The 21,225-nt window shown below is 42.0% G+C and overlaps 1 protein-coding gene and 1 long non-coding RNA gene across 10 annotated transcripts in view; one reads left to right on the forward strand and one right to left on the reverse strand.

The window, feature by feature from the left end:
• Nucleotides 1–15,364, forward strand: part of LOC115944056 (uncharacterized) — a 44,001-nt gene extending 28,637 nt beyond the window's left edge. For all 7 annotated transcript variants that reach the window (XR_014144823.1, XR_014144825.1, XR_014144821.1 and 4 more), the window contains one exon: nt 11,511–15,364. This is a non-coding gene — a long non-coding RNA (uncharacterized LOC115944056). The remainder of the gene's footprint in view (nt 1–11,510) is intronic.
• Nucleotides 1–21,225, reverse strand: part of RHBDL2 (rhomboid like 2) — a 40,014-nt gene that overhangs the window by 10,631 nt on the left and 8,158 nt on the right. For all 3 annotated transcript variants that reach the window (XM_081818161.1, XM_081818160.1, XM_031038281.2), the window contains exons 2-4: nt 16,149–16,415; nt 13,027–13,175; nt 9,354–9,466 (exon numbers count right to left, since the gene is read on the reverse strand). In XM_081818161.1, coding sequence (XP_081674287.1) covers nt 9,354–9,466; nt 13,027–13,175; nt 16,149–16,415 — 529 coding nt within the window. The remainder of the gene's footprint in view (nt 1–9,353; nt 9,467–13,026; nt 13,176–16,148; nt 16,416–21,225) is intronic.

Raw genomic sequence — 21,225 nt, forward strand, 5'->3', positions numbered from 1 at the left:
GGGCGCCTGGGTGGCTCAGTTGGTTGGGCGACTGCCTTCGGCTCAGGTCATGATCCTGGAGTCCCGGGATCGAGTCCCGCATCGGGCTCCCTGCTCGGCGGGGAGTCTGCTTCTCCCTCTGACCCTCCTCCCTCTCATGCTCTCTGTCTCTCATTCTCTCTGTCTCAAATAAATAAATAAAATCTTTAAAAAAAAATAAAATAAATACAGCAGGGGCGCCTGGGTGGCTCAGTCGGTTAAGCGGCTGCCTTCAGCTCAGGTCATGATCCCAGGGTGCTGGGATCGAGCCCCGCATCAGGCTCCCTACTCAGCAGGAAGCCTGCTTGTCCCTCTCCCACTCCCCCTACTTGTGTTCCCTCTCTCGCTCTCTCTCTCTAATGAATAAATAAATCTTTAAAAATAAATAAATAAATAAATACAGCAGGGGCACCTGGGTGGCTCAGTCGGTTAAGCCTCTGCCTTTGGCTCAGGTCATGATCCCAAGGTCCTGGAATCGAGTCCTGCATTGGGCTCCTTGCTCAGTGGGGAGCCTGCTTCTCCCTCTCCCTCTGCTGCTCCCCCTGCTTGTGCTATCTCTCTGACAAATAAATAAATTTTATAAATAAAGAAAGACAGTGGGGCGCCTGGGTGGCTCAGTCGGTTAAGCATCTGCCTTGGGCTCAGGTCATGATCCTAGGGTTCTGGGATTGAGCCCCACACCGGACTCCATGCTCAACGGGGAGGCTGCTTCAAGATTCTCTCTCTCCCTCTACCCCTCCCTCGCTTGCTTATGCTCTCTCTGTCTCTAAAATAAATAAATAAAATCTTTAATTAAAAAATTAAAGGAAATTCTCAAGCAGAAGGAAAAAATATCAGATGAAAATATGGAATTATACAAAGTAATGGAGGATACTGGAAGTGGTGATAACATGGGCAAGCCCACAAGATTTTGCCTTATTAAATTCCAACAGAAGATAGGAATAAGCAGATAACTGTTTAACTACTAAAAATAATAAGTTAATTAAGTTGGAGGATAGACGGTCAATGTACAAAAAAATCAACTTTATTTCCATGTCATAGCAATGAAGAATTGGAAATAGAAAATTTTTAAATAGTACCATTTACAGCACATCAAAAATACGAAATATGGAGATAAATCTGACCCCCCCATACAACTGTGCAAGAGCTGACACTGAAAGCACAGTTCCTAAAATTTACAAGTATAAATTATACTTTATCAAAACTTTAAACCTCCTCTTCTTCAAAAGATACTATTAAGAGCATGAAAAGACAAGCAACAGACTAGGAGAAAATATTTGCAAGTCATATATTTGATAAAGGACTTATAATCAGAATATACATTATTATATTATAACAAAGAATATAATCCAATTTTTAAATGGGCAAGATTTAAGCAGATACTTTACCAAAGAAGATATGTGGATAGCAAACAAGCATATGAAAAGATATTCACCAGCATTAATTGTCAGGAAATGCAAATTAAAACCCAGTGAGAGGGGCACCTGGCTGACTCAGTCAGTGGAGCATGCAACTTTGGATCTCCAGGTTGTGAGTTTGAGCCCTGCGTTGGGTGTAGAGATTACTTAAAAATAAAATACTTACTTTTATTTTTTAATTTTTTATATAGTCTCCACACATAGCATGGAGCCCAACACGGGACTTGAACTCATGACCCTGAGATCAAGACCTAAGCTGAGATCAAGAGTCATTCACTTAACCAACTGAGCCACCCAGGTGCCCCCAAAATTTATTTTTTAAATATAAATTAAATAAATAAATAAATCCCAGTGAGATAACATCATACACCCAATAGACTAGCTAAAATTAAAGACTGATGATAGCAAGTGTTGTTGAGAATGTGAAGGAGCTGGAACTCCTCATGAAGGTGTAAAATGGAACTACAGGGGTGCCTGGGTGGCTCAGATGGTTGAGCGTCTGCCTTCGGCTCAGGTCATGGTACTGGAGTCCTGGGATCAAGCCCCGCTTTGGGCTCCCTGCTCACTAGGGAGCCTACTTCTCCCTCTCCCTCTGCTCCCCTGCTCCTGCTCTCTCACTCTCCCTCTATCTCAAATAAATAAATAAAATCTTAAAAAAATAATAAAATATGGGCGCCTGGGTGGCTCAGTTGGTTAAAGCGACTGCCTTCGGCTCAGGTCATGATCCTGGAATCCCTGGATCGAGTCCCGCATCAGGCTCCCTGCTCGGCGGGGAGTCTGCCTCTCCCTCTGACCCTCCCCCCTCTCATGTGCTCTCTCTCATTCTCTCTCTCTCAAATAAATAAATAAAATCTTTAAAAAAATAATAATAATAATAATAAAATAATAAAAATAAAATGGAACTACAGTTGACCTTTGAACAACACGGGTTTGAATTGCTCAGGTCCACCCTTATGTAAATTTTTTTTCACTAATACAGTACAGTACCAAAAATGTATTTTATCTTCCCTATGATTTTCTTTAAGTTTTATTTTTTTTTTTAGTAATCTCCATACCAAAGTGGGGCTCAAACTCATGACCCCGAGATCAAGAGTCACATGCTCTTCTGACTGAGCCAGCCAGATGCCCCCTTTATGGTTTTCTTAACAATTTTTTTCTCTAGCTTACTTTATTGTAAGAACCCAGTACGTAATAATGTATACAAAATATGCATTAATCAACTATGCTATTGGTAAGGCTTTGGGTCAACAGTAGGCTATTAGTAGTTAAGTTTTGGGAGAGTCAAACATTACATGTGGATTTTCAACTGTGTGAGCGGGATCAGTGCCCCTAATACCCACGATGTTCAAGGGTGAACTGTACTTTGTACCATATAACCTAACAATTCCACTTACAGATATATATCCAAGAGATCAACAAAAAAACTTCTACACAAATATTCATATCAGTGTTATTCATAATAGTCGAAAACTGAAAACAACCCAAATGTCCATTTATTGGTGAATGTATAGAGAAAACATACAGCCACACAATGGAATATTGTCTAATAAAAAGGAATGATGCACTGATATATGCTACAACATCACTGAACAATGAAAACATTACACTAAGTGAAAATATCAATCAGGAAAGACCTTATATTGTATGATTCCACTTGTATGAAATGTCCAGAATGGGCAAATCTAAAGAGACAGAAGATTAGTGGTTGCCTAAGGCTGGGGAAGGGAGAATGGGGTGAAGAGTAAGGAGGGGTGCAGGGTTTCTTTAGGGGACAAAAATGTTGTAAAATTCAATTGTGATGATGGGTATATAATCCTGTGAATTAAGTTTTAAAAAAACATTGAATTAAATACTTAAATGAGTGAATTGTACGCTATATGACTTCTATCTCAGTAAAGCTATTTTAAAATGTTGGCAGTTTTCTTAAAAGTTAAACATACCCTCAGATAGGGTCCGGCCATTTCATTCCTAGGTATTTACCCAAGAAAGCTGAAAACATTTGATTACACAAATACTTACACACAAATGTTCATAGAAGCTTCATTTGCAATAGCCCCAAACTGGAAACCATCAACAAGGAGAATGGACAATTTGTGGTATATCCCCACGATGAAATACCACTTGGCAATAAAAAGGAGTCAACTATTGATACACATAATAACATGGATAAATCTCAAAATAATTATGCTGCCTGACAGAAACCAGACAAAAATAGAGTACATACTCTATGATTGCACTTATATAAAATTCTAGAAAATACAAATTAATCTCTAATGGTCAGTAGTTGCCAGGGAAAGGACAGGGAGGGGCAGTAGAGAGCAGTTCTCAAGGATCACAAAGAAACTTTTTGGGGAGCGATGGATACGTTTATTATCTTGATTGTGGTGATAGTCTCATGAGTGTATACACGTATCAAAATTACCATATTATACACCTTAAATATGTGCAGCTTATTATATGTCAATTATCCCTCACCAAACAGAAAACAGAACAAAACAAAAACAGATGCCAGGGCCGTATCCTCCGAGATTCTGAGTCAGTAGATCTGGGTGGGATCTGGATGGCTTTAGCTAAGCTCTCCGGGAGATTGTGATGATCAGTCTGACTGGGGAACACTGGGTGGGATTGCAGACCAGCACTTCTGTCTTTAATGTGCATACAAATCACTTCTGGATTTGTTCAAATGCAGATTCTGATTAGTGGGTCTGGTGTGGGGCCCAATATTCTGCATTTTAATGAGCTCCCAGGTGATACCAATGCAGCTAATCCATGGACCACACTTTGCCAGGAGTAAAGGGGGGGAAACTAAAGTTATTTGACATATTAAGCAATCTAGAAAAAAAGCAAAGCAAGAAAGCGGGCAAGAGGAAACTTTTAGAAGTGATGGACATGTTTATGACATAGATTGTAGTGAAGATTTCACAGGTGTATACTTATCTACAAACTCATCAAGTCGTATACATTAATTATGTACAGATTTTGGTATGTCAATCATACATCAAAAAAGTTAATAAAAAAACATTTTACATCAAGCTCCCCTTAACCTCTTTATGTATAATTTCTTTTTTGAAAGGCAATGGGGCCACATAGTGGAGGGTAATGAGCAATCTTAGATGTTTTGACTTTCTTCTGGGCGCTGTCGGTGTTTTAGGAAGGATATAAGATGATCTAATCTGTGCTTGAGGAAGGTGACCCAGGCAGCAGTGTGAAGACCAGAATAGCAAAGAGACACACACCTGCCAGGAAGCTATTGCAAAAATGGGCAGAGGATGTGAACAGGTTAATCACGTTCTCTCCTCTCTCTCCTCTGAAACTGGGGCAGGGCTGATTCCACAGGTCGAAATCAAGCTGCGGGGGCTTCCAAGGGCAGGAAAAACAGGTGTGTGCAGGACTGGACGTAGAAGGTGGAAAAACAGGTTCCACAAAAGTAGAGGGAAGCCGACTGGGGAGCTATGTCACTGAGCATTGCCAAGTCTATCTCCTAAAGGCTTCCTACTCTCTGGCCCCACTGCTCGAGGAGGCTAGTAACATCATCAGTTAAAAAATTTTGAGCCCTGCAAAAGGTCGGATTGTGTCCCCCAAAAAGATGTGATGTTCCAACCCCCAGTACCTCAAAATGTGATATCATGTGGGAATAGGATTGTTGCAGCTGTGATTAATTAAGATGAGGTCATATTGGAGTATAGTGGGCCCCTCAACCAATATGACCGTGTCCTTATTAGAGGAGACGGGGAATGTGAAAGGAGAACTCCACATGACAATGGACGTAGAGCTCGAAGGGCTGCACCTGCAAGCCAAGGAATGACAAGGACTGACGGCCACCACCAGAAGCTAGGGAGAAGGGAGGAAGGATTCTCCCCCACAGGATCAGAGGCAGCATGGCCCTATTTTTTTTTTAAGATTTTATTTATTTATAAGATATTATTTATAAGATATATAAGATCATGACCTGAGCGGAAATCAAGAGTCAGCAGCTTAACTGACTGAGCCACTCAGGTGCCCCTGGTACAAAAAATGTTTAGCAAACCATGAAAAGACAAGGGAGAAATTTAAATGCATGTTACTAAGTGAAAGAAGCCAATCTGAAAAGGCTACATGCTATATGATTCCAACCATATGACATTCTGGAAAAGCTAAAACTATGGAGGCAGTGAAAGGATCAGGGGGTGGGGGTCAGAGTGGGGGTAAGGATGAATAGGTAGAACACAGAGGATTTTGCGGACAGTGAAAATACTCCATATTATACTCTGATGATGGATACATGTCATTGCACATTTGCCCCAAACCATAGAATGTACAATGCCAAGAGTGAACTTCTTTATGGACTTTGGGTGATTATGATGTGCCAGTGGAGGATTCATCAGTTGTAACAAATACCCATCTGCAGGGGGATATCGATAAATGGGTGGGAGCAGGGGGACTGTGCATGTGGGGGGGCAGGGGTTATGGGGAATCTCTGTGTCTTCCTCTCCATTTTTCTGTGAACCTAAAACTGCTCTAAAAAAATAGTCTTTAACTTAAAAAATCTTTCAATGAGCAGATTTATAAAATAAGCATTATTTTTTGAAAATCCTCATTAAATATAACCCCAAAGTACAAATATATACTTCTAAATTCAGTTATTTTCTATAGAAATTGCCTCTTACTCACTGTCATAGCCAAAATGTAAAATTTATTTATTTTTTTTAAAGATTTTATTTATTTGACAGAGACACAGTGAGAGAGGGAACACAGCAGGGGGAGTGGGAGAGGGAGAAGCAGGCTTCCCACTGAGCAGGGAGCCCGATGCGGGGCTCGATCCCAGGACCCTGGGATCATGACCTGAGCCGAAGGCAGACGCTTAATGACTGAGCCACCCAGGCGCCCCCCAAAATGTAAAATTTAAAAATGACATGTAGTTTCAAATGGGAGAATTACATTATTGACTCTGCGTACTCCAATTATGAAAAAAAATTGTGTTGTAATTTACCTGTTAATTCCCACCTTTCCTAGCATCAGTCATTTGTTTTTGCAAACTAATCAGAAAGTGTTATAAAATATGTTTAAAACCCACTACAACTCTTAACTGAGAACTCTTCAAACTGATGAGGAAATTGTTTCCCGCATTTTAAGTGTGAATTTCTAAGACTTGTTGCATCATTCCCAGCAGCAAAATCACACAATGAGAGAACGATGTCCAATCATTAGTTTTTAAAATGCCCTTTCAGAGCGTAAGTATCTTCGGAAAAGCAGTTATGTTTTTTCTCCTTGTATGAAAAATGCTATTATGTCGTCAAAGGAACATATTTTGCGTTTGCTTTTTCAACAACATCTGTTCAGTAGCATCCTACTGAAAGCCATTTGTTACCACAGGGGGAAAAAAGTCAGCAAATTAGACACTCATCTCTTTGTAAAAGAAAAATGCATAGTCTTTAAAATGCGCAAAAGATGAGAGGAATCTCACTGATTTCAAGACTTACAGTATAGCTACAGTGGTATTGAGGACATGGTATTGGTGGAGGGTAACACATCGGTCAGTGGAACAAACAGGAGAACCCAGAAATAATGCCTTACAAGTACAGCTGACTGATTTTTGACAAAGGTGCAAAAAAAAATTCAATGAAGGAAACAGAATTTTTAATAGATTGTTGTGAAGTCACTGGGTTTCCAAAAAAACCCCAAAAGAACCTCAGTCTAAACCTCATACCTTACGCAACAGTGAGCCAACTCAAAACAGATCACATATTCCAATGTAAAGCATAAAACTATAAAAGACAACGTAAGAGAAAATCTTCAGGACCTAGGGCTCAGTGAAGAGTTCTTAGACATCACCAAGAGCACGATTCATAAAGGAAAAAATGATAAATCAGACTTCATCAAAATTAAAAACTTTTGCTCCCCGTTAAAGACTCTATTAAAACAGTGTAGCAAAGACAGCTACACATGGAGAAAAATATACCTGTCAACTACACATTCAGTAAAGGACTGGGATCTAGAATATGTAAAGAACTCTCAGAATTCAATGGTTTTAAAAAATCTAATTAGGAAAAAAAGGAAAGAAATCTAATTAGGAAGTGGGCAAAGGCATGAGCAGGCATTTCACTAACGAGGCTATACACATCAAAAGGTGTTCACCATCATTAGCCATTTGAGTAAAGCAAATGAAGGCCATGATGAGAGATCACCGCACGCTTCTGAGCACAGCTGAAATAAGAAATGGCAACAACACGAATGCTGGTGAGGATGTGGAAAACGGAATCACTTCTACACTACTGGGTGGAATGTAAAAAGGAACAGCCATTCTGGAAAACATTTTGGGTGGTTCTTAAAAAACTCAATAGGCACTACCATACAACCTAAGAACTGTGCGCTTGGGCATTTATCCCAGAGAAATGAAAACTTCTGTTCACAAAACTCCATACTTCTTTTCACAAAAACCTGTACACAAAGGTTTATAACAGCTTTATTTGTAATAGCCCCAAATGGGAGTGAAGGGTTAAACAAACGGTGGTCCATCCATACCGTGGAATACTACTCAGCGATTAAAATGAATGAAGTATTGATACATGCAACAACCTGCATGGGTCTTCCAGGGAATGATGCTATGTGAAGACAGCCAATCCCAAAGGCAATATACTATATGATTCCATTTATACAACATGCTTGAATTGAGAAAATTACAGAAATAGAGAACAGATTAGTGGTTGTCAGGGGCGAAGGAAGGTATGGGGGGGTGGGAAAGAAGAGGGTATGGCTATAAAAATACAACGTGAGGAATCCTTGTTTTGCACCTTGACAGTATCAAGGTGGATATCCTGGTTAGGATACTGTACTAGAATTTTGCAAGCTGTTACCATTGGGGGTAACTGGTTAAAGGATACATGGGACCCCCTAGGCATTGATTTCATACAACTGCAATGTAAAAAAGTTTAATTTAAAAAAAAAAAGGGGAGTGCCTGGGTGGCTCAGTCATTAAGCGTCTGCCTTCGGCTCAGGTCATGATCTCAGGGTCCTGGGATCAAGCCCCACATCGGGCTCCCTGCTCGGCGGGAAGCCTGCTTTCCCTCTCCCACTCCCCCTGCTTGTGTTCCCTCTCTCGCTATGCCTCTCTCTGTCAAATAAATAAAATCTTTAAAAATAAAAAATAAAAAAATAAAAAATGTTTCCAATAAATAAATAAATGGATGGATGGGAATTCTAATATTTTCTCCTCAGGCCAAAGTGGATCATCTTAAGGAACACCCAGTTTCAGAGATCACTGCATATGTTGCTAGTCTCTACTGAGCCTTTGGGCCCTTATAGCTCTTCTCTACGTTCTCTTCAAGCTTTTTTTTTTTTTTTTAAGATTTTTTTTTTTTTTTTTTTTTTTATTTGACAGAGAGAGACACAGCGAGAGAGGGAACACAAGCAGGGGGAGTGGGAGAGGGAGAAGCAGGTTCCCCGCCGAGCAGGGAGCCCGATGCGGGGCTCAATCCCAGGACCCCGAGAGCATGACCTGAGCCGAAGACAGACGCTCAATGACTGAGCCACCCAGGCGCCCCTCAAGCTGTCTTTCTTAAAAGCAAATCTGCTCATGTGACTTCCCAAGATCACTAGCCTGACACACATAATCTGGCTGTTAAGTCACTACCCAATATATATGCTATCTGCTTATCTTATCTCAAATATTTTAACTCTAATTCTTTTTAAAGTTTTTTGGGTTTTGGGTTTTTTTTTTGAAGCTTTATTTAAGTAATTTCTACACCCAATGTAGGGCTTGAACTCATGACCCCGATCAAGAGTCGATGGAGCCAGCCAGCTGCCCCTAATTAACTTATTTCTAATGCTTATCAGGTTCCCTGCAGTAAATCTTGACTTAAATGTTTATTACTTTTGCTTTGTGCATTGCCTCCTTAGAGTGCAGAGGCACTGATTCTGTGTTACCCTCAGGACACCAACCTGCAGTTACTCCTGCCAGGTACACCAGCCCTACTCGGAGGCCTTTGTGGACCATTTCCAAGGGAATACCCAAAACGAGCTGCATGATGAGATTCCCCACGAGGTGCTGAACTCTGCGGAGACAAACACAGTAGTCAAATATTATGACTAACCCACACAGTTATTTCATTGGGACATGAACAGGCACTGGTGTATTGTTTCTAGTTCAAATTCCATTTTCTAATTTTTTTAGGTGACTTTTTTTTTTTTTAAGTAAAATCTCAACATGGAGCCTCAATATGTAAAACAGATAAAAGGACATTTTGGAAGTATACATTTATTTTATAAGTTCTGTTTTATAACAGTGACTAACAACATCAAACAGAGAGTGATGAGGATGGCTTAAGGAACAAAACTTGAAATTGGGCTTAGATGACAATTGCCATTTTATGTCAGCCCCCTGCATCTGATTTTGTTTCGGTTGCACGGTATTGAGAAAATCCTAATTCACGCATGGTAGGCTCCACACCCAACGTGGGGCTGGAAGTCTTAACCCTGAGATCAAGAGTCGCCCCAGCTACAGACTGAGCCAGCCAGGCACCCCAAATTTCAATAGGTTTTTAAACAACGGGTCATGCGGGCGCCTGGGCGGGCTCAGTTGGTTAAGCAACTTGCCTTCGACTCAGGTCATGATCCTGGAGTCCCGGGATCGAGTCCCACATCAGGCTCCCTGCTCAACTGGGGGTCTGCTTCTCCCTCTGACCCTCTTCCCTCTCGTGCTGTCTCTCATTCTCTCTCTCTCTCTCAAATAAATAAATAAAATCTTTAAAAAAAATAAACAACGGGTCTTGCAATCTTAGGATATTCTTTAATAAAACAGAGATGGCAAGAGAAACCCCATCCCCGGTTCTACATTAAAAAGTTGAGGGGCGCCTGGGTGGCTCAGTTAATCGTCTGCCTTTGGCTCAGGTCATGATCCCAGGGTTCTGGGATCAAGCCCTGAGTCAGGCTCCTTGCTCAGCGGGGAGCCTGCTTCTCCCTCTCCCTCTGCCTGCCACTCCCCCTGCTTGTGCTCTCTCTGTCAAATAAATAATTAAAATATTTTTTTAAAAAAGTTGAAAAGACAATTTACCAGAATAAAAAAGAAAGTTTACCCAGGGCGCCTGGGTGGCTCAGTCGGTTAAGCGACTGCCTTCGGCTCAGGTCATGATCCTGGAGTCCCGGGATCGAGTCCCGCATCGGGCTCCCTGCTCGGCAGGGAGTCTGCTTCTCCCTCTGACCCTCCTCCCTCTCGTGCTCTCTGTCTCTCATTCTCTCTCTCTCAAATAAATAAATAAAAAATAAAAAAAAAAAATCTTAAAAAAAAAAAAGTTTACCCAGTAACACTAGCTAAAGTTAATATCTCCCATGTCCTACAGTTTGGCATGTAACATATTTAAGTGCCGGTGGTTTTTATTCTAGTTTTTAAAGAGGTAAAAATATTTTTAAATAAAAGTCATATTATTTTGCCTGTCAAACCCCACAGGCATCTCTGGAGAATCTTTGAATGTATTTTGGTACATGCCCACATTATAGTCATCCTTAATTTAGTTGCTACACTGCACAAGATTTTTTTTTTTTTTGAGAGATTTAAGATTAAACCAAAAAGTTAAAAAATGAAATAGGTGTTGGATCTTTCACAACATGTAGCAGCTTTCCTATTAGCTTTCAGGATTGTGTTTTGCGTTATAATTTACTTAACAAATACCCAGCAGAGGCTCTCTGGGCATAGCCTACAGAACAGATTACTTACCTTCATCACCACGTGCACACCCAGCCACAACCATCACTGCCCAAGTCATCTTCAGAGACACACAAGAAGTTAACATGTAATTCAGCACAAACAGTCTAGCAGGGACAGTTGTGCTAGTCTTACGGGGACATCAGACATAAAGAGTATTTGGAAATATGTGCCCTTTGTGAATTTGAACAAAGCCAAAGGAAGCCATCCCATCCTATCCTTTGGGAACAGCTGGAGGACGAAGTGACCAGTAGGACAAAAAAACCCCAAAGAATCGCCCTCAGCGTTCTTTCTGCTGTGCAATAGCAAGAGCAGAAATGGCATAAGGATGAGATCCTGTCATATACCCGGAATAGAAATACTAACTTTTGTCATCCAAATTTTATCTGCCCTTCCAGGTCCAGCTTGGATCCAGGTCATGTGGGAAACCATCCCCATTCTGATCTTTCCATCTTTATGTTACAGTAACTAATCCCACATCCATTTCCTTATCGCTTGTCTGCGTCCTCTAGTGAGGCTGGAAGAGCTCATGTTGACTTTGCGAGGGGTAGCCATGTCCGTGGCTCTGGCCGATGGGAGACTGGTAAGAGAGCTGCTTTCCTGACGGAAGGGATGGGTGTCAACAGCACCTGGGCCTACCCTTCCCCTTCCTGCTTTTAACGCCCAGCTACAGCCACCAACTTGCAACCACAAGACAAAGGTCAAGGGAAGAGCAGAGATGCCAGCACAGAACCAAGAGGCTTGGCTTCCTTAAACTGATGAACTAACCACATACCTTGGGGCTCCTTATTTGGTAAAGAATTAACCTCCATTTGTTCAGGCCCCCATTAGATTTTTTGGCTACTTTCAGCCCGAAGCATTCTGAACTTCTACAACCCCATATGTGGCCTGTCCTACACAGCCTTGAGGATTCTTTGTGAGGGCCTACTATGTGTCCCGGTACTGCAAAAATTACATTATAACCCCTGTCTCATTTAATCACAGCAACCTTATGAGGTAGGTACTATTACCCCATTTTACAGATGTGGAAACCGAGGCACAAAGAAGTTAAGTAACTACTATATGGCCTTGCCTTACTATTTGACTGTTCACCCTTATAATTTTAAAGTCCTTGAGTGCAGGAACCACATTTGTTCAGAGCATGTTAAATGAAAAACCAAACTGAAAGTATCCATAGAAACTGGGCAATGAACAATTTTGTCCTTATTTGTCAAGCCTCTGAGCCCTGTGTCCTGCCATGGATGGCTAGTTAGCCCCTGGCCAGAGTCATCCTTCAAGGTCCAGGGTTGGGTAGGTCACACCGATGAAGTTGGCCTCATCTGAACGGGGCCACCAGCAAGCTGCTCACTGTCTGCAGTGGGCATAGTGAATCCTGGGTTCTGAGCAAGATCATTAAGGACTATTAGCATGTAAGAAGCTATAACTAAAAGGCAGGCACTGCATTGCCTGTTGCTCGTATTATTCCAGATGGACAACAGTATTATACACTCAACAAAGCGTTCATGAATTAATTCTTTTTAACTGTGTGGCAGGGGTACGGAGGGAGGGACTGATTCATATCCTAAAGGGAACATTTTAACAAAATCAAACAACTAGGGGAACATACGTGTGGTTTAGTAATGATGGGGTCTCTTCTCATTTAATATCCCTGTATAAATACCAGTATCAGGCAGTTATAATGCAATATAAAGTACACTGGACTTGGAGTTAGCACGAATGGGTTGAGGTTCTAGTTCTGCAACTTAGCCAAGTGATATGGAGCGAGTAACCACATCCCTGAAACCTCAGACACAAAACAGCAGGAGTATTATTGACATGTAAGTGCCTTATCAATAATAAAGCACCGACCAAATGTTGGGGGTTAGGAGTACTTGCAGTCACCTCCGACCTCAGCAACTTAGTATCATTCCTTACCCAGCATGGACCAGCATATAGGAGATAAACCTCCAGGCTTGCTCCCGCTTCTCAGGACTGTAAATAAAGGGACTCTCCAGGATGCCTGTGTCCAGGGTGATCCACTGTTTCTGAGGCTTCCACACAGCATAGTAAATAAACACCGCCAACTGCCAGGGAGGGGCAGACATGAATGTTAACCACCTTCTGCAGAGAGTGGCCCTATTAAAGCCCACGGGCACTACTACCTTGCTTTCAAATGATTAGCTCTCAAGTGGGCCCCTCCACAGCGTGTGCTCAGAAGATGACAGGAATTAAACGTCTTTGCCATTAAATGTCTGACCATATAACTGTGGTCATATCCCACTTCCTCCAGTGATGAGGAGCAGCCCTAGACCAAATATAAAGAAGACTCTTTCTGAACCTCTCTACCCCCTTAAATACCCTCCACCCTCCTCTTCCCATTCCCACCATTTCATCTTTTACTTACAAGTTAATATGAAATTAAGTCACTGCTGGCTTCCAAGAAATAGAATAGGGAAAGGGAACAATAATAGTTCTACAGCACAGAAGCCCGGCAAACACGACCTTAACCAAGTGATGGAGGCTCATGTCGCCAGGGATGTCATGTGGATGTCCCGTACTTCCCGATGTGACATGAGGAGAAAGGCACTTCGCCTCTGTGTGTTCCTCCCCAAAACCCACAACTCTGATCTAATCATGAGGAAAACATCGACAAGCCCAGGTTGGGGAATCATCTACAGAAACCTGGCCCATACGCCTCCAGACTACCAAAGTCATGAAGAACAAAGACAGACTGAGAAACTGTCACAGATGAGAGGACACTGGGGAGCCACAGAAACTAAATGGAATGCGATACTTGGGGTTGGAGGGGCAGAAGGGAAAGAAAGAGGACATTAATGGGAAAGCTGGTAGAAATACATATTAAAAACTCCAAATGAGGATGCCTGGGTGGCTCAGCTGTTAAGCGTCTGCCTTCGGCTCAGGTCATGATCCCAGGGTCCTGGGATCGAGCCCCGCATCGGGCTCCCTGCTCCGCGGGAAGCCCGCTTCTCCCTCTCCCACTCCCCCTGCTCGTGTTTCCTCTCTCGCTGTCTCTCTCTGTGTCAAATAAATAAAATCTTTAAAAAAAATTAAAAAAAAAACAAACCTCCAAATGAAGCCCGCAGTTTAGTTAATAGTAGTATACCAGTGTCAGTTTCTTCGTTTTGACAAATGTACTATGGAAATACAAGGTATTAGTAATGGGAGAAATTAAGTGAGACGTATACAGGAACTCTCTGTACTATCTTTGCAACTTTTCTATAAAGCTAAAATTAATCCAAAATAAAAAGTTTATTCCAAAAGTTTATTTGAAAAACGGATCTTTCTGTGAGAGAATAGGTATCTCAGCACCCGCTCCACGACCCTTCTATAGAAAACTGCCTTCTCCACAGTACGGGCTACAGCAGTCATATTTGGTATCGTGACCTTATCCTATTATTCCCCAATTCCCACACTCGCCAAGCACTCACACACCTGATTGGACCATGGGTAGGCCCGCCAATCCATAGGCTGGAAGGATAACATGATAGAGTGTGCCAGAAACGTTGATACATTAGCCTTTTCTTTATCTGAGCCATAAGAGGCTAGGTCCCTATGCTGGTTAATGTTATGTGTCAACTTGGCTATATGAATTTGCCAAGAATTTGATCAAACATCATTCTGGATGTTTCTGTGAAGATATTTTTTAGATAAGATCAAAGTTTAAATCAACAGACTTTGAATAAGGCAGATTACCCTCCATAACATGGGGTCACATCATATCAGCTGAAAGCCTTAATAGAACAGACTGACCTCATCTGAGGGAAAGGGAATTCTGCCGGTATGACTGCCTCTGGACTCCCAACTGTAACACTTACACCTAGGTCTCCAGTCTGCTGGCCTACCCTAGATTTTGAACTTGCCTATTTTCCATAATGGTATGAGCCAGTTCCTTAAAATCAACCTCTCTCTCAATATACATATGTAGGTAGGTGGATGGATGGATGGCATGTGTAGGTAGGCGGATGGATGGATAGATATAGATAGATGATAGATGATAGAAAGATAGTAGATAGATAATATGTGTTTGTGTATGTACACACCCCATTGGTTCTATTTTTCTAAAGAACCCTAATACAGTCCTTGTTAAGAAAACTGAGACATTGGGCGTCTGGGTGGCTCAGTTGGTTAAGCGACTGCTTTCGGCTCAGGTCATGATCCTGGAGTCCCGGGACCGAGTCCCGCATCGGGCTCCCTGCTCGGCAGGGAGCCTGCTTCTCCCTCTGACCCTCCCCCCTCTCATGTGCTCTCTCTCTCTCATTCTCTCTGTCTCAAATAAATAAAATCTTTAAAAAAAAAGAAAACTGAGACATCCGTGGGAATTAAGAGGATTACATTAGAGACTTCCTAATGTCCCTGAAGTCACACCCCACACATACCCATCCCCTGCCAATTCTTTTATGAGACATCATGGCAGGTGCGATGAGGCTTAGGAGAAGACCAGTCCTGGCCCAGTCACTAAATGTGACCTTGGGCAAGTCATTCCACCTCTCTGGGCCTTGTACTCTTTCTGAAAAATAAAAGGGCTGACGAGATCAGAGTCTAAAAACACACTACATGCTGCCCACAGTAGACATCAATAGGGGATCCCATTTTTTTCCCTACTGAAATCTGGAGGGAGCCTATAGCTCTTCTGGTTAGCTTCTGTGTTGGCTCCACAAAAAGACCTTACCAATCAATCAAAGTCGGTTCATGAGATCAAACCAATTTGTGACCCCAAGATTATTTGGTTTCTACAGCCCCAGCAACTAAAATTAAATGAAGCCACTGAAAATTGTAGTCACTGCTGGGCAGGGAACTTGCTTGAAAAAACTCAACCCTTGGCTGAAAGTGACTGTGACCATATGAAAGACCTAAGGGGGCTCCAGAGAGGGTGAGGTTGAGTTCTGTGTGTGCTGAACTTGCCACCACCAAGCTCTCTTCCTACATGTTATCCAGTCTCTTCTCTAGATGTGATCGAAGCCCCCTCTCCTTCCCCCCAGTCTTTCTGCAGTTCCCCAGTGGTACTTGCTCTAGTGCCCACCACCCAACATACTCACCTCAGCAAGGCTGATGGAGATGATGAACACAGGGGGTGGGAGGCAGTTAGCTCTCTCCAGGTATGCTCTTCGAACCTTTTCAGGAAGCATCCATTTTGAGACAATCCTGTGGACCTTTTTATTCTTGAGGGGATCTTTACCTCCCCTGTCCTCTCTCATTTCCTTCTCTTCTTCCAGCTCTCCTTTCATGTCTCTGTCCATGTTCAGATTCATATCCTCCATCTCCAAATCACGATCAGCAGCCATTGTCCTGGGTCCTCCCTCCACCTGAAAGGGCCATGAATGTCAAGGAAAAATAGATAACCCTATAGTCCTTGGGTCATGGCTCTTTCCTGGGCTCTCTGTATAACCATTGGTTTCCAAGGCCTTTCCTGTATATTAATAGAAGGCAATTGAAGATCTGGTACCCAAATACTCATAATATCCATACTCTCATCATCTGTGTACAATTGTGACAAAATGCTAGGGTCTCCCCAAATGAAGGAGAAGACCCCCAGGGATCACTTCTGGTTTCATCTATTGCCACCACCTAAAGGATGGACTAGAGCCTTGGAATAAGAAACTGCCTTGTATACCCTTCCCTTCCCCTCTGCCACTAACTGTCAAGTCAACCATCAGTGTAAGAGATGGCTTTGTCGTGAGGTGATGCATCTCAGAGCTTAAACCATGCACACTGCACAATTGAATCCAGTCTTGTCCAGCTGGAGTAAACGGTCTCTCCCTTCTCAGTTTCATCTTGCTTCTACTCAAAGGCCAAACATAGGTCTCTGATTTCTGATTCAGAATCAAAAATAATTTACTGGGCATCTGCTGTGTATCAGGAACAAAGCTGGGGGTTTTCACATCTATTGACTCATTGGACTTCCATAATAACCCCAGAAGGTAGGGATTTGTAGTCCCATTTATAGATAAAAAACTGAGCTACACACCCTGCCCCCCTCAAAAGATTCAAACCTACACCTTCTCTAAATTGCCAGTGTCCTTTCTAAAATACCAGCATTGCCCATTCTGTAGCACACTTGAGTTAGGAAGTCCATTCCTTACTGGTTCTCCAGGCACAAGGTCAATACCCTTCCTGAAACACATCTTCCCAGCAACTCTTGGACATCTGAAGCTCTTGGCAGAGTTCCTACTAATTTCCACATCAAGTATTTCCTTGAACTCAATCCTCAACATTCAATTATTCAAGCATTTATTCAGTAAATATCTACGGAACACCTACTATGTATCAGGCTACCATCCACCCCAAAGTGTTTACAACGTAATGGAAGAGACAGAGGTCAATTAAAATCATACAGATAATTATATCATTACACTGTGATAGAGGACACCAAGCAGGTGCATAAGACACCAAGGCAGCATGTCTGTAACAGTGAGGACTGATCCACATACTCTTTCCTTTCCCCATGCCATGCCCTCTGCCATGTTCTAGCCTTCTCCTGTTGGTCTGGTTCTGTTATTTTTTACTCCTGGTTAAACTACTTAAATCATTCACATGTTTCTGTGGTCAAAGTTGGGGGGGGGGCTCAAAAATGAAGGGAAAAAAATAATGTTGCAAAATAGTACATAGAGTAAAATCCAATTTTTGTAAAAAGTAATGTACTGATACACATACAGGAAGAAATGTGGAGAATTATCATTATCTGCATGGTGGGATTCACTAGATTTTTGCCCTCTATTGTGGAGCCTGAAGTGTAAACAATTTGGGGGGGTTTTCTTTGGGAAAAATAATATAAAATTAAAATTACAAAATATAAAAATTGCAAAAGTGGATACACAGCCTTTGAAGGAGCCCATGCAAGTGACAGACCTGAAGTTTAAGCTTTATTAGCTTCAGAGAAAATCCACCTCTGTTTATATTTGGTTTTTTTGTTTGTTTGTTTTTAAGTAATCTCTACATCTGATGTGGATCTTGAACTTAAAACCCCAAGATCAAGAGTGACACACTCTGGGGCGCCTGGGTGGCTCAGATGGTTAAGCAACGGACTTCGGCTCGGGTCGTGATCTCCAGGTCCTGGGATCAAGCCCCACGTCGGGCTCCCGGCTCAGCAGGGAGTCTGCTTCTCCCTCTGCCTCTGTCTCTCCCCCTACTCATGCTCTCTCTATCTCTCTGTCTCAAATGAATAAATAAAAAAAATATCTTTTAAGATTTTTATTTTATTTTATTTATTTATTTGAGAGAGAGAGAATGAGAGAGAACACATGAGAGGGGGTAGGGTCAGAGGGCAAAGCAGACTCCCTGCCGAGCAGGGAGCCCGATGCGGGACTCGATCCAGGGATTCCAGGATCATGACCTGAGCCGAGGGCAGTCGCTTAACCAACTGAGCCACCCAGGCGCCCAAAAATATCTTTTAAAAAAAAAAAAAGTGACACACTCTACCGACTGAGCCAGCCAGGCACCCTTATTTGATTTTTTTAAAGTATGTATTACTATTTTAATTTTTTAAAAAACTAATAAAGCCATATCTATGACACCTTTTCCTGATCCTAACATCTCAACTACTGTACTATTTCTGCCCTCCACTTTGTGGCCCAATGTCTTGAAGAAGGAATCGATACCCTAACCAGCTAGTCATCTGCATGCCCCATTGAAACTGATCTCCTGAGTTATGCCGTTCAAACAAATCCACTTCCGGAGTGATGGGAGAGCACCACGTAGGCACAGCACATATGCAGAGCACCCTTGGCATTTCAAAGCATATCTCCACTGCAAAATCTCACGTACTGCTCAGAATTGTCTGAAGTAAAAAGAAGGCAATGATTATATCCCCAATTCTCATCTTCAACATTCCCAACAGACCTCCCTGTTGAAATCTCTTCCTCCATCTTTCATCTCAACCATAATTCATTCACTGACTTCCTTCTCCTGCTCCCCACGCACAGGCATCCCTTCGGCCTGCTTCAACAGAACTCTTGTCTTGCAGCTGGACTTCTCTGACTCAGTGAAGAAGAGCTAGTGGCAAGGTCACTAGAGGACAAAAACACAGACCGGGGGCATGGCCTTGTCTTATTTTTCTCTGCAACCCCAGGCAATGGCTCGGGGCCTGGTATCATAAACAGAATAGTGGTTGCCAGGGGGTGGGGGGAATGGGTGAAAATGGGGAGTTGTGTATTTAATGAGTGCAAAGATTCAGTTTGGGAAGACAAAAAAGTTCTGGAGATGGATGGTAGTGAGAGTTTCACAACAACGTAATGTAGTTAATGCCACTGAGCTGTACACTTAAAAATGGTTAAAATGCGGGGCACCTGGGTGGCTCAGATGGTTAAGCATCTGCCTTCGGCTCAGGTCATGATCCCAGGGTCCTGGGATCGAGCCCCGCGTCGGGCTCCCTGCTCAGCAGGGAGTCTGCTTCTCCTTCTCCCTCTGCCTCTCTCCCTGCTCATGCTCTCTCTCTCTCTGTATCTGTGTGTCTCAGATGAATAAATAAAATCTTTAAAAAAAAAATTTTTTTAAATGGTTAAAATGGTAAATTTTAAGTTCTGTATATTTCACACACACACACAAACTAAATGATGCGAAACTTTCAAAGTCATTGTGAAGATTAGATCTAGTGTTTGTGTCACCAGCATGTGCTTCACCAATGAGATCTTAGAATACTGATATTTTCAGCTTAATGTATCTAAATTTCCTAAATGACCCCAAATAAAGTTTTTCACTGTAATTTTTTTAAAAAACATGATCCATGGCGCCAGATGACTGGGATTAGAACACAGCTCCACTACATGTCAGCTGTAAACGTAGGTAAGGCACTTAAATTCTCTGAGCCTCAAATTACATTTTTTTAAAATATGGTAAAATACACATAACATAAAATTTACCACCTTAACCATTTTAAAGTGTACAATTCAGTGGCATGTACAATGTTAGGCAACCATCACCACTATTCGTTCAGGAACTTTTTCATTGCCTCAGACAAAAACCCCATACCCATTAAGCAATCTCTCTGTGGCCACCTCCCTCCAGCCCATGGCCACCACTAATCTGCTTTCTGTCTCTATGGATTTACTTATTCTGGATATTTCGTGAAAATGTAATCATACGATATGAGGCCTTTTGAGTCTGGCTTCTCTCAGTAGTAGTAAGTCTTCAAGGTTCATCTGGGTTGTGGCCCTATATCGGTACTTCGTTCCTTTTTTTTTTTTTTTTTTTTTTTTAAGTACGTGCCACACCCAAATATGGGGTTTGAACTCACTACCCTGAGATCAAGCATCCTGAGGGGGAGGTGGCAATGGGTGAAATAGGTGATGGGGATTAAGGACGGCATTTGTTGTGATGAGCACCAGGTGTTGTATGTAAGTGATGAATCACTAAACTCTACACCTGAAACTAACATTACACTGTATGTTAACTAACTGGAATTGCATAAAAACTTGAAAAAGAAAAAAAAAGAGTCACCTGCTCCACTGACTGAGCCAGCCAGGCACCCCAGTATTTCATTCCTTTTTATGGCTAAATAATATTGCATTGTATAGATATATAAACCCATTTTTTAAAACGTTTTATTTATTCACTTCAGAGATACATGGAGAGAAAGAGCAAGAGAGTGAGAGAGAGAGAGTACGAGCAGGGGGAGGAGCAGAGGGCCAGGGACAAGCAGATTCCATGCTGAGCACAGAGCCCCACATGGGGCTAGATCCCAGGACCCTGAGATCATGACCTGAGCCAAAACCAAGAGTCAGATGCTCACCAACTGTGCCATCCAGGTGCCCCTATAAACACATTTTGTTTATCCATTCGTCTGTTGAAGGACATTTAGATTGTTTCCATCTTTGACTACTATGAATGGAGCTGCTATGAACACCCCTGTGCATTGTTTGAATTCCTGTTTTCAGTTATTTGGGGTATGTTCCTAGGAGTGGAATTACTGAGCTATACAGTAATTCTATAATTTATTGGGAAACTCTCAGATTCCATTTTAAAATGGGGATAATTCAAAAAAATAAAAATAAAGTGGGGATAATAATAGAACTTACCTTATAGCATTGTTGGAAAGATTGTTCAAGGCAATGCATGTAAAGCACTTAGAATAGTATCTGGCACATAGTAAACACTCCATAATTGTTAGTTATTATTTGC

Source organism: Leptonychotes weddellii, chromosome 4 (genome assembly GCF_054177405.1).
Source record: "Leptonychotes weddellii isolate Sample4059 chromosome 4, ASM5417740v2, whole genome shotgun sequence".
NCBI classification, from domain to species: Eukaryota; Metazoa; Chordata; class Mammalia; order Carnivora; family Phocidae; genus Leptonychotes; species Leptonychotes weddellii.